The sequence below is a fragment of the Orycteropus afer genome, unplaced genomic scaffold (genome assembly GCF_000298275.1).
Source record: "Orycteropus afer afer isolate SDZICR_OR568_19922 unplaced genomic scaffold, OryAfe1.0 scaffold00018, whole genome shotgun sequence".
Lineage (NCBI taxonomy): Eukaryota > Metazoa > Chordata > Mammalia > Tubulidentata > Orycteropodidae > Orycteropus > Orycteropus afer.
This window is the reverse complement of record NW_006921605.1, coordinates 1349072-1366580: the sequence shown is the minus strand read 5'-3', so window position 1 is coordinate 1366580 and position 17509 is coordinate 1349072. Positions and strand designations below refer to the sequence as shown.

At 59.7% G+C, this 17509-nt stretch overlaps 2 protein-coding genes across 2 annotated transcripts in view; one reads left to right on the top strand and one right to left on the bottom strand.

Annotated features, from left to right (window-relative positions):
- The window catches only part of NOTUM (notum, palmitoleoyl-protein carboxylesterase), a 16599-nt gene extending 6293 nt beyond the window's left edge, over positions 1-10306 (bottom strand). The window contains exons 1-3 of the mRNA XM_007959565.2: positions 9719-10306; positions 2742-2867; positions 728-1129 (exon numbers count right to left, since the gene is read on the bottom strand). Of these exons, the coding sequence (XP_007957756.2) occupies positions 728-1129; positions 2742-2867; positions 9719-10306 (1116 nt within the window). The remainder of the gene's footprint in view (positions 1-727; positions 1130-2741; positions 2868-9718) is intronic.
- Positions 10307-10361: 55 nt separating this feature from the next.
- The window catches only part of ASPSCR1 (ASPSCR1 tether for SLC2A4, UBX domain containing), a 29192-nt gene continuing 22044 nt past the window's right edge, over positions 10362-17509 (top strand). The window contains exons 1-4 of the mRNA XM_007959802.1: positions 10362-10463; positions 11648-11703; positions 14608-14722; positions 15829-15929. Coding sequence (XP_007957993.1) covers positions 10362-10463; positions 11648-11703; positions 14608-14722; positions 15829-15929 — 374 coding nt within the window. The remainder of the gene's footprint in view (positions 10464-11647; positions 11704-14607; positions 14723-15828; positions 15930-17509) is intronic.

Here is a 17509-nt window from a genome sequence, read left to right as displayed (position 1 = left end):
GGCGCCGGGGCCTCCGGAGGCGCGGACAGGTGCGGCGCGAGCCCAGGCGCCCTCGGCGACCTGCGGGAGGGACCGGGCGCCCCGGCTGGCGCCGCAGGGGAGTCTTCCTAGCCCGCGCCTGGGTGGGCGGATTGCGCTGGCGCTTCCCGAGGTCCTCGGGCCACGGGGTTGCGACCTGCCTTCGGGCTCCGCGAACCTGTGTGGCCCTGCCGCCGCCGGGGGCACAGTGCGCAGAGCAGTGGCCGGCATGATCTGTGCTTGGTGACCTCCAAGCTCCGTTGGCCTTTCTGCTGCATCGTCTAGACTGTGAGGGCCTCCTTCCCCATCCGGAGCTGGGGTCCCTGCGGACAGAATGGTTTCCTCCTTAGAAATCCATCTGTGGGGCAGCCATGTTCCCAGGAGGTTTCCTATTCCATCCTGGGGTGCCCATCCCCCTTCCTCACTTACCTGCGGGCGGCAGGCATGGGGGTGTCCTAGCATGCACGGTGGAGACAGGACGCAGGCTTTGGAGCCAGGACGTGAGACAAGGGCTTTCTCAGCACTTCCTATTCCCATAGCGGAGCGCTGCCTCCCCCCTCCCCTCTGAGCAGCTCTCCAACACCTGCAGTACCCCTGGGGTTGGAGACCGGGATTCCACCCGCCCATGGGGGCTGGGTAATGATGACAGCAGCCAGGAGCTCTGAGCCGCTCAGCCTTCCGCCGCTTGGCCCTGGCCCGCCCTTCTCACCTGCTCCCAGCTTGAAGGAAGAGGTCTTGACAGCACCATGTTGGCATGCCAGCTGGCCAGGTCCTGGCAGGACCAGTGAGAGACCCAGCAGCTCTGAGAGCGTCCTGAGCAGGACTTGAGGGTGCCCGAGTCCGCCTGAGCTGGGACACTCAGCCAAGCAGGAGTCAGGCTGTGCTCACAGTAGGCCCCATCCTGCTGACCAGCGGCTGTGAGCCCGAGCTGAGCTGAGGTCTGGGCCTGGCTCTGCTCACGGATGTCCACGCCTGCCGACCCTTCACTGTTGGTCAGCTCAGAAACTTGCTCAGGACTGGCCAGAGGCAGTCGCTGGCAGCAGTCTGATTCCTGGTGTCCACTCAGCAGTCTTGGCCCCTGTGTGAAGGCCGCCTGATTATGAAAGTCGTTCTAGGCAGATTCAAGGGTGGGTGAGGACCTGCCTGGAGAGTCCTGGGCTTCCTCAACCGGTGGCTCCGGGGTCAGGCCCTGCCCCTGGCGCCCTGCGTGTCGGAGCAGATGTTCGCGGGGTCCGTCGGTGGCTGCTTTTTCAGAAGCCGACTGTCAGGCCTCTCTTGTGCAGTACCTCGGGGTGGACTTTGGGTCAGTAGTGGGGCGTGTTCTCTGCCTGCACCACCCGGGGACTCCTCTGTGCTCTAAGGGCCCGTTGTTCCAAGCCCCGGCTGAGGGAAGGCTGTGTGGGCTTGGGGTGTGTGCCATCTGGCTGTGAGCCACTTCCTGGCTGGCGGTCTTGGGCCAGGCCCGTGACCTCTCCATTTCCTCCCTACCTCTTGCTTCTGACAGGGCAGCGGCCATAGTTGCATTAGCGGGTTGTTGTGTGGAGCACTGGAACCGCTGCGTGAAAGCATTCAGTCCGGTGCACTGCAGAGGGCAGTGTGATTGCCGGCGGAATGCCAGGATGGGGAAACCCACTGTCACCTGGTACGTGCCATGAGCATCCATCCTCACACTGAACCCCAAGAGAAGCGGCAGCAGAAGAAGTGGAGTGGGTCTGGAACCCCTTTGCTCAGAGCTTCCCTGCCCTTCGGGTCCTGCCCCCCCACTCCCCTTGCCTACAAAGGCCCACTGGGCAGATGAGGCTGCAGCCTTACGGCAGGGGACAGGTCCCCGAGGCGCCTTGGCTGCTCCCACTGGTATCCTTCTCTTGACCCAGACAGGCTGGCTCTGCCTTCTGCTCCGCCACACCCTTCCTGGCTCCCAGGGCCAGCTTCACATCTGCACCTGGGGATGCAGAGCCTTCACCCAGAGATTTCAGTTCCCAGAGTCTGGTGGGATTTCCAAGGAGGGTGGGTGCAAGGCGGTAGGCGGCGGGGTGCGGGGGGCAGGCCAGGCATCAGACTGCACTCGAAACGGCTGCTTGTGGTCCCAACATGGCTCTGAGTGACCAACAGAGGGGCCACAGGTGTGGACGTCCATGAGTAGAGCTGGACACAGACCTCAGGTCTGCTGTCAGCCTCAGAGCATTGGCCACAGGTTCAGGCCATCAGAGTGGAAGGCAGCACCCCTGTGTGGCACTGGTGTGTGGGGAAGGTGGACCTGGTCAGGGCCAACAGGCTGGACCAGGGGCAGGCCTCTGGGCGGCCCAGGAGAGGGAGGGAGGGGAATGGAGCAGCTGCTGTTGTGTCCAGCTGGGGGTGGGTATAGTGGTCTTACTCTGGGAGCCTTTTGGGATGTGTGGGTTTAGTGCCCCCATCGGCTCATCAGGCAAGATCTGCCAGCCTGCCCATCAAGGTGCAGCATGGCCGGGGGCCCACTCTCTGTGTGACGGTCCTGGCTCTGCCGCTAGCTGGGCCTGTGCTGGGTCTCCAAGCCTCAGGCTCCTCGCCTCTAAAATGGTCAGAAGAACAGTTTCCCACCTCACAGGGTCACTGCAAGTGTCAGGCTGGCAGGTGCTCTGCATGGGTGGCAGCCAGCAGGTTTGTGGCGAGTCATGACCTGATGTGGCTTGGCATGGTGGATGCTGGCAACTCCAGGAGACCCTGGGGGCTGCTGCCCTGGGTACCAGCTGTGGAGGCAGGTGCCTGCGACCCCCAGGGACCTGGGTGGGCTGAGGTCCCCGGTACCGGCTGCTATGGTGGGTGCTGGCTGGCAAACTACTCAGGTGGACTCTCTGAGACTCGCTGGACTTCTGGGGACAAGCAGTAGGAAAGAGATCTCAGTCACCCTGTTGCATTAATCCCTGGGAGCTCATGACCTCGCCCAGCACAAGGACACGAAATGGCACCATGGTCCCTGGGCTGGGGCTCTCGGCACAAGCTGCCGTTGCTGCTGTGCCCATGCCAGGGTGGGTGCCAAGCAGCTGAGTGCCCGGCCCAGGCCACGTGGTGGGTGCCACGCAGCCGAGTGTCTGGCCTGGGCCATGTGGTGGGTGCCACGCAGCCGAGTGTCTGGCCTGGGCCATGTGGTGGGTGCCACACAGCTGCTGTCTAATAGCTTCCCAGGCCTCCCATTCACACGCCTGTAGCAGGGCCTTCTGGCTGAGCCGAGCTGCAAGGGAGCTAGGGGCGCCAGAGCCTGGTAGGGAGCTTGCCTCACTAGGAGGAGTGGCCCAGGTGCAGGGTGGGGGGCCAAGGACTCGTTCTACTGCCTCCCTTTCTGAGCAGTGTGCCCACTCCTGCAGGGAAAGGGTGCAAAGAGGGGGCATTTTGGAAACTAGAGTTAGGGTCCACGTTGAGGGAGGTGCTGGCCCAGTCAGTGATGCTCAGGAAGGGCCACCAGTGGCCTCCAGTTGCTGGTCTGACCAGAGAGAGCCCTGGCTGGACACCATTGTTCCATGCTCATGCCTGCCTGCTCCCTGGGGCCCCAGCACCCTCAGCCCAGGGCCACCAGCATGGACTGCTGCTCTGTCTCCAGCTGTTCCCTGCCGTCTGGGGCCCAGCTGCTGTCGGCTGGCTTTGGCCACCCGCCCCACACAGCCACCTGGGCAGCCTATGTCCTCCTGGCTGCTGGCCTCTGAGGCCCAAGTGGGCCAGACATGGGGCAGCCACCCCCCACCCCACTCCTCAGTGCCAGGAGCCCGTCCCCAGCTCTGAGAGGAGATCTCAAGGCCAGTGGCCCAGCATGATAGAGCTTGGACCCCGTTTTGCTCTCCCTAAAGGTCCTTCCCATCCGCCATGAAGGCAGGAACCCTTTCTATGCGGGGACCTTGTGAGCAAAGCTCTCGTAAGCAGCTGTGCTGGGCAGGAGCTGGGGAGGCCGGGGCCATCTCAGGACCCAGCCCCCAGAGGGAGAAGGGCGGCAGCGCCACCAGGCTGTTCCTGCAAGGTCATCTGTCCTTACCCACCCCACTCCAGCTCCAGGAACCAGGTGGAGAAAGGACCACAGCCCCGCCCTAGGACTCCAAGCACCTAGGGGCCGGAGTCCCCTCACTGGGGGCTGAGTCCTGGAAGTCCCCATGCCTCCTCCAGTGAAGGACAGAGGGCCTGTGGGCTTCTCTGACCCCAGCGCCAGACCCCAGGGGCCTTGGAGCCCCCCGATGATTAGTTAGACTGTCCACATCCAGCAGCCTCAGGACCACACTCCCCACGTGACCTCGCCCAGCACAAGGACACGGAGTGGCTGAGTGGGGAGGGGCGTGGGATGGGAGGAGCTCCTGCTCAGCCTGGAGATGGGACTTCTCAGGGGGAGAGAGAGAGAGAGAGAGTCTGAGGGCCATCAGCTGTGAAGGGGCCATCAGTGAGGAGCCCAGGCCGACTCCCCTTAGCTCCGATGCTGCTGCCTGTGTCCTACAGACCTAATGAACTCCAGGTGCTGGCCGCTGGTCCCCAGCCCATCCCCATCCCTCGCAGCCCGCTGGTCCCCATGCCCCACTGCCACCGGGGCTGCAGGCCAGCCAGGGCTGGCGGCCATGTGACCCTTGCTCAACCCCTCCACCCTGTGATCTGCACGTGGCCTGGGGGAGGCAGCCGCCAGCCCTCAGATCTGCCACCAAGCCTCCAGCAAACAGCAACTTCAAAGAGGCCGTGGGGGGCGGGGGCGGGGGCCTCTCTTAAAGGGCCAGGCCACCTCTAATTCAAAGCAGAGCCTGGGACAGCTGTCTGGCAGCCGCCTGGGGGGCGGGGGTGGTGGCCTCAGGGTAGAGGGGCCACATGGCTCCGAGAGGCTGTGCTGTTTCCTGATCCCTGAGACGCAGTGGGGGGTGGACACAGAACCGGAAGCAGGACTGGGCATGCCACCTGTGCTTCGGCGTGTGGGGGGGAGGCTGGTCACCATGCGGGGTGGGGGTGGGGCAGCGTGGACTGGATCTTTGAACAGAGTAAGGAATGTGGCCTCTTCTCTACATCTGATTTCTACCTGAGACACTGACCCGAGCCAGGTGTCTGCACTGCGGGGTGGCCAGGGGCAAATCAGGCAAGTGCTGGGGCCAAGGGGGGTTGTTCCGGATGCCATGCGTTCATTAGCCAAGCATCTATTAAGCTCCTGCTGTGTGCTGAGCACCAGGGACGTGGGGCTAGAAAGCACTGGCAGGGCTTGTCTTTTGAGGTAGGGGTGTTGGGAGAGGGGAGGAACAATGCGGGGTCAAGAGGGCCTTGAGGAGGTGGTGTGAGTCAGAGCCCAGATGGAGGGAGACAAGGAAAAGCACCCAGGCCAGCTGGGCGAGGTGCAGGGTGTGGGGTTCCAGGCCAGGGCTGGGGGTGCAGGAAGCCCAGCAGGAGGGTGTGGGATTTGAAGCCAAGACTGGGGGTGCAGGAGGCCCAGCATGATGGAATGGGGTTCCAAGCCTGGGCTGGGGGTGCAGGAGGCTTGGCAGGAGAGTGTGGAGTCTAGGTCTGGGCTGGGGGTGTGGGAGGCCCGGCAGGACAGTGTGAGGTTCCAGGCTAGGTGTGCGGGAAGCCCAGGAGGGCAGAGTGCGGCTGGCCAGGCAGGGGCTGGGGTTGTGGAAGGCCTGGGAGTGTGGCTGGCCAGGCCTGGGGACGGTGAGGAGCCAGCACTCTCTTCTCGCGGGGTGGGAAGTCATCCTATCGCTGACACTGCAGGTAGGTCCCCAGAGGGATCTGTGTTGGAAGAGCTGGGGTTTGAGCCTGTTGGTTAAAGTAAAGATGCCTTTGGCTGCCCTGAGACCCTGGGGTGAGACGTTCGTCACACCTGTTCGGAAATCAGTGCCTCCTTTCCCCAGAGACAGGTGACTGGAGGTTGGTTCCCAGGCCAGGCTGGGCCATTTGCCCATAATGTGTAATCTGGGGACCTATCAGAACCTCTCAATGCCCCCGGACCACAGATTGGGACATCATTTCCTTGGAAATAGGCTTTGGTCCCATTAGCAACACCCAGGAGAATCGCCTGGATGTGGGCATTCTGTGCCCCTCCTCCGTGAGGCCATTGCCACAACCGGTCCCCAGATTTCCCGTCTCCTTAGCAGAAGTCTGTGTCCCCTGAGCACAGAGTTCCTTTCCCTATTCCTCTGCCCACCCTCTGTCACTGCAGTCCTAATAAACCCTTGGCCCTACCGTGGCCTGGGATTTGTTATTATGTCCATTGAAAATGTTACTGGGATGATTGCAGGTTCGCTGGCAGTAGTAGGAAGGGTCCATCTGTGCCCTCTGCCCAGCCCTCCAGTGGTAACATTTTGCAAAACTGACGTCATATATTACGACCACGATGTTGCTCACATTTAGGTTCCGCCAGTCTTGCTTATACCCCTTTTCGTGTGTGCATGTGTGCTTGTGTGTGTATATATCAAGTTCCATACAATATTTCCACCTGTGTAGATATGTGTCCTCATCACCACAGTCAAGATACAAAACATCCCACTTCCACGAGGTCCCTCCTAGCATTCTTTTCTAGCCCCAACCCACTCCTGTCCCGTCTCTAGCCCCTGGCAGCCCCCAATCTGCCCTCCATTTTTAAAATGGTGTCATTTTCAGGCTCTGTTGTAGCTGGAACCCCTGTGTGACCTTTGGAGTCTGGCTTTTCCACTCAGCATACTTCTCTGAGGAGCCCCCCAAGTTGAGGTGTGGACCAACGCTGCATTCCTTCCTGCTGCTGAGCAGTGGTCCGCGGTCCAGGCACACCTGTTGGTTTCACTGTCCACCCCTGAAGGACACCTGAGTGGCTTCCAGTTTGGGGCTATTATCAATAAAGTGGCTGTAACGTTTGTCTAGAGATTGGTCCTTTTCTATGCTACAGGTTTCCCTGGCTACCCAAAAATAGAGGCAGTCTCTAAGATACAGGTTTTCCCTGCTCTCTGAAAGTAGAGCGTTCCCATGAAATCGTTCACAAGCTGAAATGCTGTGAAGGGAAGGAGCAATTACCATTACTTTATACAGAAGCATTTCTGAGCGTTCCCAAACCCCAAAAGTAACCTCCCAAATCATAGCAAATAACATGCAACACTTAACATTCCCCGTATCGGGAAAGCAGAGCTGACACAGTACACGACGACCTACACAAGATGGAGGTAACACAGTTGGTGGGGCAGCGTATGAAGCTCAGATGCTGAGCGTGGTCCCGAGAAGGAGCATGGCGACGCCTCTGGCCACTCGGGGTGCACGTGGCCTCTTTATCGGCTGGCCACCAAGCACTGACCACTAGTTTTGCTTTTCATAGAAGCGAAAATCGTCTTTGAATTTCTTTTGGTTAACAGAAATAGGTATGGATGTGCGTCTTTGTATGAAAGTGAAGTGGTGTAAAGCCAACTTTCAGAAAGCGGGGGTCACCTGTATAAAATGGGATCTCAAGGAGTACAGACTCTCTGGAGCCTCTGAGACTGGATGAACCCCCAACATGATTGCCCTGACATCACCTTTAAACCTCAAACCAAGAACATTCCCTGAAGTCTTCTCTAAACCAGTCGTTCAGCGCAACCAGAAAAGGACATCTGTCTTGAGCGGTGAGCTCTTCCAGGATTCATCCACATAGGATCCAGTTGGCAACAGCAACTCGAAAGGTTAGATAAGAAGGTGGGGCAGTGAGTTCACACTAAAGGAGGAGGAATGTTCCAGAACAGAAGGGCAAGTACAGTTGTGCAACCCAGAGAATGTAAGTGACATTGCGCACCCCGCTGTCCCCAGTGAGACACCCCAAGCAGACAGTGGACACACCCATGGACCACAAGGAGCTCAGGGCTGAGCTGACAGGACCAGGCAGCAGTGAGAAGGGGCAGGACAACCCAGCTGTCACCGAACCAGCAGCAGGACTTGTTGTGAGTTAGACAGTGTCCCCCAAAAGCCATGTCCACCTCATAACGTGAAGGAGTCTGGAAATGAGATCTTTGAAGATGCAATTACACTGGAGCAGGGTGAGCCCAGGTCCAATACAAACCGTGTCTTTATAAGAGGACACACACAGACACAGAGGGAGGTTGGGGGCCGACTGGACTGATGTGCCCACAAGCCAAGGAATGCTGGGAGCTGCCAGAAGCTGGGAGACAAGAAAGAACCCTCTCCTAGAGCCCCTGGAGGCAGCACAGCCCTGCCGACACCTTGAACTCGGATGTCTGGCCTCTAGAACTGGGAGACAACACATTTCTGTTGTTTCAGGGCATTTATCTGTGGTACCGTGTTACCATAGGCCATGGAACTTGTACACGCAGTAACAGGGGCTTCACCAGATGACTTATTGAGCTAAACCTGGCAAGTGTCTACAACCTTATGATTCTCCCAGGACCGTAGAGGCAGAGTGCACTGATGGTGACCTGGTGACGTTTGTGCTGGGAAAGACTCAAAGGCCAGGACAATGCCGTTCTGCTTGAACAAGGCCATCTGAGGTCACAAAGAGCATGTGGGTGGGTAGGGCCACGAGGCTGTCCCGAGCTGAGGTCACGTTCAGGCTCTGAATTCTGAGGCTTTCCCAGTTTTCTCGAGTAGGAGTGGGTGTCTGTGTTTGTAAATTTATAGGGGTGTGTGTATGTAGGTCCATCACCTGTGCAAAGGTGTGACGGCTCCCATGCAGAGGAAAATACAGTGCCATCAGGATGGCAACTTGGAACCTAGATCTGTTTAACGGAATGAAGGGTGTGATCTCTCCTGCATCCCACTGGAGAGGTTCCCGGCAGGACTGACAGCACACCAAGGGGCGCAGGTGAACGACAGGGCTGCAGGTGAGCAAGGCCCAGGGGGTCTGGGGAGACAGATGGACAGCTCCACAGTGCAGGAGTGAGCTTAGGGCAAAGGGGTGGAAACTGCCAAGGCTGTGAAGGAAGTGTAAGTGCTGATGGTGGGAGCCACCAGGTACTGGGGGCTGAAGATGGCTCCCAGTGGTGGGGAGGCCTGTGCCACTTGGGCTGGGCCTGTGGAGTGGAGGGAAGAGTGTGGGCAGACTTTCCAAGGCCAGAGCAGGAGAGGTACACTGCTGGGGGCAGCTGTGGGGGAGGCAAGGACCCAGGTGTCTGTATGTTCCCTGTTACAACCATTAACTGGCCCAACAAACCACCCACCAGCGCCGAGGTGGGGAGGGCCGCAGAGTGCAGGTGTGTGAGGTTCATCCGCGGGATCTGGTGTCTGATCAGGTGAGGACAGAGTAGAGGTATAACAAAGTGTAGCTGGGCCAGAAAGGAACTCAGGGGGATGCGGAGCTCACAGAGGCTGGGGGTCTTGGGAGGGAGGTGTGTAGGGGCCTGGGACGCCTGGGGGGGTGTTGTGGTTGCGTGACAAGTTGTGAAGCACACCCCTGCCTGCACATCTGGGGGCAAGATGGGTGGTGAGTGTTGGGGGGGCATTTAGGAGCCCAAGGGGCTCGTGGAGGTGAGGTCGGGTCCACCCAACAGGATTTGAGTCTCCAGGGAATAAATGGCATTGGAGAGTTGGCGGTACTCCCAGAAGAGCGTGAAGGTGGGAAGAGGGGGTAGTCAGGCCGGACAGAGTTTGGAGGACAAGGGTGCCCTGGGGATGTTGGCTGGAGCAGGAAAACTGCCAACTCAGGGCGGCAGGAAGGTGAGGGCCCTCCTGGAGAGAGGGGAGGGGCATGCAGGAGCCTGGGGAGGGAGGGAGGCTGGAAGAGGGAGTCTGCCCCACAGGTTGCAAGGGGAGGGGACAGGCCAACCCCCCCCATGCCATCGACTCTCTTGCGTGCTTCTGCCCCCGTGCGGTCACTGCCAGGTGGACCCCTGGCTGCCACCACGCCCACAGGGCCGCCAGAAGAGGGCACTGAGCCTGGGCAGTGGTTCCTCGCAGGGAGGGCTGACCCAGCCCCATGGCGGCTGCAGACAGGTGGAGGGGACAGGGAGGGCACGGGGTGATCACAGAGGGCAGTGGACAGGGACCCCAGGTGGCGAACTCGACCAAGCCGGGGAGGGCTGAGGCGGCGAGTGAGGAGAGTGGTGGGCGCAGGCTGGGGACCCGGCCAGGGGGCGCCGGGAGCCAGAGGCCGGCTCGGGACAGGGCTCTGGGCTTGGTCCTCGCCCCTCCAGCCCCGCGCTCTGGGCACACGTGGCGCCGGCTCGCGCAGGGCTGCGGCCACACACGGATGGCGCGAGCGGGAGGCCCGCAAAGTGCGTCCCTTGCTAGGTGACCGCCGTTCCCCGAATGGGGCTGCTGGGCTACTGCTCCGAGGGCAGGTAGGGCAGCTCCACGCGCTTCGGGACCGAGGCCACGGCCGGGGGCGGGGCCTGCGCCGGCCGGAAGTGCGCATCCGCCAGCGCCGAGGAAGTCGGTGGAGCCGGCGCGGCGAGTCACGTGAGCGGAAGATGGCGGCCTCGGCAGGCAGTGGAGGCTCCGCCGTGTCGGTGTTGGCCCCGAACGGGCGGCGCCACACGGTGAAGGTGACGCCGAGCACCGTGCTGCTGCAGGTACGCCGCCAGCCGGGGCGGCCGGACGTCCAGGCTGCGGGCCTCTGGGCGGAGGAAGTCGGTGCGGGGCCCGCCCCTTGCGGTTGGCTCCGGAGGACCTTGGGGCGGGGCCTGCGCGTGACCAATGGGCGGCTTCCTGGCGTGACGGGCCCGCCTACTTCTGCGGCGGCAAGGCTTCCGCGGGGGTCCCTTCGGGTGGGGACGGGGCAGTGCCCTAGGGCAGGTGGGCTCGTATGCTTCTGAGGGTGCTGTGAAGGCAGCATCTCCTGTCATCCCTTCTGAGTACCCAACACTCAGCGAAGCCTAGCGTCTGAGGGCGCCGAGAAAACTGGAGCCCCCAGACTTCTGTCCCCATTCTGGGGCGAGCACCTGGCCTCGGAGCCGGGTCTCCGTTTCCCTCGCGGCCAGATGCGCTGGCCACTGGGCCTGGAAGCCATTTGGATGAGTCATCGCTTCATTTTTACCACGATGAGATGAGTGGGTGACCTCTTCTCAAATTTAAAACTGCTTACCGCCCCTCAGAAGCTCTGGTGGCACAGTGATTAAAGCATTCGACTGCGAAATGAAAGATTGGCAGGTCGAACCCACCAGCTGCTCCGCGGGAGAGAGAGATGGCAGTCCGCTTCCATAAAAATTCCAGCCTTGGAGACCCTATGAGGCACTTGTAGTTTATCTTACAGGGTCACTGGGAGTGGTTACCGAGCTGATGGCAGTGGGTGGGAGCCACCCCTGCTGTGAAGGGGACATCCCATGACGCAGTCTGGGGACTCACAGGCTGGGTCAGTGGTGGGAGACTTGTAAGCGGGTGAAGAACACGTGTGGAAGCCACCGAGGTGGGGGCTCACAAGGCCCTGAGCGCACCGTGGAGCTGGCTTGGGGAAGGAGCAAGCATCGGGGCAGGTGGTAGAGCAGGCTGGGTGCGTGGTGTGTGAGGCCGCAGACTTTGGCCTTTGTTCTTTGTCAGTGGGGGTTGTGGGGTGCAGGGGATCCGTGGTGTATGTTCCAGCAGAGTTGGAAGGGGACAGGGGCATCTGCAGGTCATGCTCAGGGAGCTGTGAGTGGGCGGCCCCTCGGTGACCTGGGACTGAGTTCTGTGTGAGCAGCTTGAACTGGACCCTGAGGAAGGAGCTCTGTGCCCTTGGCTGGCCTCCTGGCTCTGTGCTTTACTGTCCTTTCCTGTCTAGGTCCTGGAGGACACGTGCCGGCGACAGGACTTCAACCCCTGTGACTATGACCTGAAGTGAGTGCTAGGCGCTTGGCTGCCTGGTCCGGCCCCCACCTGTGGGATGGGGTCGTGCTGCGGGCTGGTATTTGTGAATCCAGTTTCTTCATCCTGTTTGTTGAGCTCCCGTGTACTGGTGCGGAGCCAGCGGTAAAGGGCAGAGAGCCCTGGTCTTTAGGGTATCGGGCCCCAACACAGAGCACGTCCACAGACAGAATGCAGGTCAAAGACCTGAGCCAGACGGGTGTGTGTGCATGTGTGAGTATGAGTGTGTGTTTATGTATGTGAGTGTATGCCTAAGTGTGTGTACATAAGGAAGTGGGAGTTTGCATGACTGCATAGGCATTTGGGTATGTGAGGTGTGTGAGGTTTGTATGAGAGCGAATGGGTGCATGAGTGAGTGTGTGTGCATAAGTAAGTGTGAACGATTGTGTATTTGTACAAGGAACGAGGGTGTGTGAGTGTAAGTATGTATGTGTATATGAGAGTAAGTGTGTATGTGATGGCGTGTGTATTTATGCGAGAAGGATTATGTGACTGTATATGTGTATGTGACTACGTGAGTATGTATATGTGATTATTTGTGTTTGTGTGTGTGGGTGAGGGATACTGCCTTAGATCATCTTGTCTGGGGCGTTTAAGCTGTGAGTGAGCCCGGAGGTCCGGGAGAGGGGAGAGGCCCAGTGGCTGGAGCACAGTGTGCGAGGCTGTGGGGAACCCAGCAGGGTGGGTTGGTTTTCACCTGAACACAGTGAGGGTCTTAGTGGCTTTGCTGTTTATGTTCCTGGGGTTGGGGGGACAGAGAGCTAGCTGGTCACGGAGCAGTGGGCCCCAGCACTCTAGGCACCTGGAGTTACGGGTCTTTCTAAAGAGAGGGGCCTCCCCCGACCCTTGCCCTCAGGCTGGTCGGGCAGGGTTGACATCCACTTGTCCAGCCCCCGGTCGTGAAGTCCAGTTTTCAGTGTCACTATGCTGAGGTGGGGCAGTGAGGGCCTTGGGAGAGTTTGTGGGTGGGAGGGCTGACAAGGCACCCTTGTCTTCCTGCCTTCTGTCTGTTCCTTGGCCACGTTCGCCATAGTGGATGTGAAGTCCATGGTCATGCCCATGAGGGATAGGGCGTGCTGTCTGTGGGTGGGGCCCCCCTAGACCCTGTTGGAAATATTTTGACAGGTCTCTTGCAGCACCTTGTTGGCTTTGGTCAAGTCTCCTTGTCGCCCACCAACTATGTGACTTGTTTGAAAGATGCTGCTGTGGGGGCAGGATGCCCAGCACGTGTGTGACATGTCCCTGTCCTCTGCTCTGGGGCCTCGGTGGTTCTGCTGCCCCCTCTTGCCATTCTAGCAACCTCTGGTATCACTTTTTTTTGTGTGTGATTTAGGTGAAAATTTATAGAGCAAATTCACTTTCCATACGGCAGCCCACGTACACTCTGTCCCACGACATCGACCACAATTCATCACAGTGCAACAGCTCCCCTCCCACTTCCTTCTGACAGTTACCTCTTCCCTGTGTCCATGCCTCCTTGCACTCCTGTCCATTGAACTGTCTCTCTGTGCAGACACAGCCCTTCTTTCTCCCCTGATTGTTCTCTCCAAGGACTGCACCTACCTCCCTCAGGTAAACGTTCAGCTCCTATGCCTGTCTTTTGTTTGGCTGGAAGCCACAGGTGTGGCTTCAGTTCCAGACCTGAGGGGCAGTGAGGGGCCATGGTCTCAGCGGTTCCACCAGGCTCCATCGGACCAACACATTGGGTCCCTCCGGGATCGCTTTTGTGGCTGGGGCTAAAGACCGCTGTCCTACGCTCCTCCTAGCCCCTCAAGCCTCCTGGGGCCTTTTTGTGATTCAGAATGCCGGCCCGGCTGACTGCTGCGTGTGCATTGGAATCCCACACACGTCCTCTCTGTCATTTCTTTCTAAACGTTTTCCACACGTGCAGCATGGGGTTTTGCTTCTGGGTTTTCTGGGCCTTGTTTTTGTAGGGTTCTGGGAGTTATGGGGTCAAGGGGCTCTGGGTCTGCCCCCCCTCTGCCTGAGGTGAAGGGCCCGCAGAGCTTGGGTCTCCTGGTCCTGCTTCTCTCTACCTGCCTGTTCTGGCTTCTCAAGCAGTCTGTCCACGGCTGACGTGAGTTGAGCTGGACCTCAGAGCATACTGTCGGCTGGGTGTGGCCATGCTCAGCCCGTTGGCCCTTCTTGTTGGAGCTTCCTGGTTCTGAAGCAGGGCCGAGCTGTGCCTGTGCTTTCCGGAGAGGCTGGCTGGGGGTGCAGGCCTGCCCGACCGCAGAGCTGCTGATGGCCCCTGCCCCTGCCCCTGCCTCCTTGGTTCTCTCTCGCTCATCTCCTTTCTTCACACCTCATTCCCCCAACCCTCCCACCTCACTCCTGAGAAACCCCGTCACCTCAGGCCTGGGAGCCCTGGAGTCCTCTCTGTGGCAGCCATGCTGAACTTGTCCCCGGTGGCCTGGTGTGCCAGGTGGGAGTGGGGAGTGGCACCCTGCTCCGGGCCTGGAGAAATTTGGTTTTCGAGCTGGGATTATTGGTCCAGCCCTCAGCCCTGGCCACCGTGAGCACCACACTTGACCGTCAGCACTTTGGGCCAGGTTTATCTCTGGAATGTCTGCTTCCTGTTGCCTGACTTTAGGCTTGTGGCCCTGCCTCGGGGACAGCAGAAAGCTGGCATGATGGGGAGGTGGCCTCTTGGCAGGGGCCGGCAGTGCAGGTTGGAGTGCCTATGGCAGCTGAGTCTGCTCAGGGAAGCAACTTTGGGCTGTGATGACGGTGCACCGTTAGACCAGTAGGTTCTGAGCTCAGATGTGAGCACCATCTGGCTGGCACTGCTCAGGGGCCTGCTCCAGGCAGACGGGCTGTGCTGGGCGCCGTGGCAGCGTGTGTGCCATGACCAGTGCACTGTGCTCCGTCCTGCAGGTTTCAAAGGAGTGTGCTGGATCTTTCCCTGCAGTGGAGATTCGCCAACCTGCCCAACAACGCCAAGCTCGAGATGGTGCCCGCCTCCCGTAGCCGTGAGGGGCCTGCGGACATGGTAGGTGGGCCTCTGCGGGGCCGGTTTATCAGGGCTGGAGCGGGCTGGGCACCATCAGCTCCCAGGTTCAGGACGACTGGGGTGGGAACCCTGAGCTGCTGTCTCCGTTGGCCACACACGTCCAGGATGAGGCTGATTTATGGAAGCACAGCATCTTCTGATGTCTTATGGGCTGTTTGGTGTTGCGGGAAGTCCCTGGGTGACGCTAGCAGCGAACATGCTTAGATACCGACAGAAATGTTGGAGGTTGACTCCACCCAGAGGAGCCTTGGAGAGGAGGCCTGGATGTCCACTTCTGAAAGATCAGCCGCTGGAGACCCTGCAGAGTACGGTCTTCCTGCGACCCCCACATGTGTACACATGCACGCATACGTGAACACATGTGAGCCTGTTCATGCAGGTAGATGTATACGTGTATGTGCACATGCACACACGCACATGCACAGAGCACGGTCTTACTGTGACCCCACATGTGTATGATACACACGTTAACACATGTGAGCCTGTTCATACAGGTGGGTGTATACACGTGTCTGCATACATGCATTCATGTGCATAGTGCACACACAGAGAGCATGGTCTTACTCCGACCTCCACGTGTATATGTATGCATGTACATGTTAACATATGTGAGCTCGTTTGTATAGGTGGAGGTACGTACATGTATGCATGGCCTCACTGTGACCCCATGTGTGTATGTGTGCATGCACATGTGAACACATGTGATTTCATACAGGTGGATGTACACGTATATGTATACATGGGTGTGTGCATAGTGCACACACCATGGTCTTATTCTGACCCCCACGCGTATATACATGCACATGTGAACACACATGAGCCTGTTCATACAGGTAGATATATATACATGTATACATACATGTATATGCCTGCACAGTGCACACACACATGCACCCACATGTGTGGTTTACAGAGTGTGCAGAGGAGAAAGGTGCCTACTCATTGCTGGGAGATGCTCTCTCCAGGTCCTCACAAATTCCCAGGAGATCGGGCCACACAGCCCACTGACTCATGCTCCCGGACTCAGGCCCAGTCATGGCTGCCTCCCTCCCTCCCAGTCACGTGCCTGGTGCTTGCCCCTTCAGGTTCGCATTGCACTGCAGCTAGATGACGGCGCCCGGCTGCAGGACACCTTCTGTGCAGGCCGGACTCTCTGGGAGCTTCTCATCCACTTCCCACGGACCAGGTGAGGTGGGTGGCAGGAGGCTCTGGCCTTGCCTGCTTTGGCTGGACACTGAGCTGTGCTCTGGCCATGCCTGCTCATGCTCTGTGGTCTTGCACGGCGGGGAGGGCGGGCACAGCTGGGCCGCTCCTGGGTGCACAGGATGTGCATGGTCCTCTGCTGGGGGGCCAGCGGGCAGTAGGGGCCTGGGGGCTAGAGCTTCCCTGTTTGCATGTCCCTGGGAGGAGGTGCGCTTGCCGGGGTCTCCCTGGGAGGAGGTGGGCTTGCCGGGGTCTCCTAGCCGTGCAGCCCTGGGGTGGCGGCGCGCCCTCGCGCTGGGCACTTCGCCTGAACGCGAGACCCCTGTGGGTGTGGCACTTTGTCCTGGGGTGGCGACGCGCCCTCACGCTGGGTACTTTGCCTGAACGCGAGACCCCTGTGGGTGTGGCACTTTGTCCTGGGGTGGCGACGCGCCCTCACGCTGGGTACTTTGCCTGAACGCGAGACCCCTGTGGGTGTGGCACTTTGTCCTGGGGTGGCGACGCGCCCTCACGCTGGGTACTTTGCCTGAACGCGAGACCCCTGTGGGTGTGGCACTTTGTCCTGGGGTGGCGGCGCACCCTCGTGCTGGGCACTTCGCCTGGACGTGAGACCCCTGTGGGTGTGGTACTTTGTCCCCCATCCTGTTTGCTTGTGACTACACACGGGCACCTGTGGGGCCTCTGGCGACCTGTCCTTTGTGGGGGTGTGGAGTGTGGTGGATTCATGCCCAGCACTGGGGTGGGTGGCCTCCTCTGTGGAGGTGTGGGGTTGTGTGGAGTGTGGCAGATTCACGCTCAGCACTGGGGTAGAGCCTTCTCCTGGTGGCCTCATCCTTTGTGGGGGAGGCATGGGGGGCAGATTTACACCCCAGCACTTATCACTGTCAGGTGCTCTGTGACCCAGCACTGTCTCCTTGGGGGCTGGACACCTGGCCTCACCACAGCGTGAAGTCCTGCCTGTTGCGCTGTGTGGTTGGGTGGTGGTTCCATCCATGATGGTGCTACTGGGCTTTCTTGGCCCCACCTGTGTTTGTTCCAGCCTTCACGGTCAGAACCAGCGATGTCACACACACAGTTCAGAGGCCTGGGGTGCGGCTTGGACCGTGAGCTTTTGGTTGGGGTGGGGGCATCTCTGAATCCACACAGCTGTGCACCTGCTCAGAGCTGGGCCTCTGGCTCAGGCTGATCTTGTGGGTCCAGTGGCGTGTGATGGCCCTGTATGCCCCTCCATCCCCATGCTTCCCATCTGGAGGGTGGTGTCCGGCAGTTCTGCTGGGTTCTAGCATGGGCTTTGCCTTACAGGGAATTTAGGACTTGTGGAGAAGGGGGCAGGCAGCATGGCTCTGACATGTGTGGCGGTGAGGGGGACATGCCCTGGGGGGGGCTTCCATGTGTGAAGGGGTGGGGAAAGTGCCCTGGGGGGGCTCTCACACATGTTAGGGGGAAGAGGAAGTATCCTGGCGGGGACTTACTTGTGTGAGGAGGAGGGGGAAGTGTGGTGGGAACTCTCAACGTGTGAGGGGGAGAGGGAGTGTCTTGAGGGGGCTCACATGTGTGAGGGGG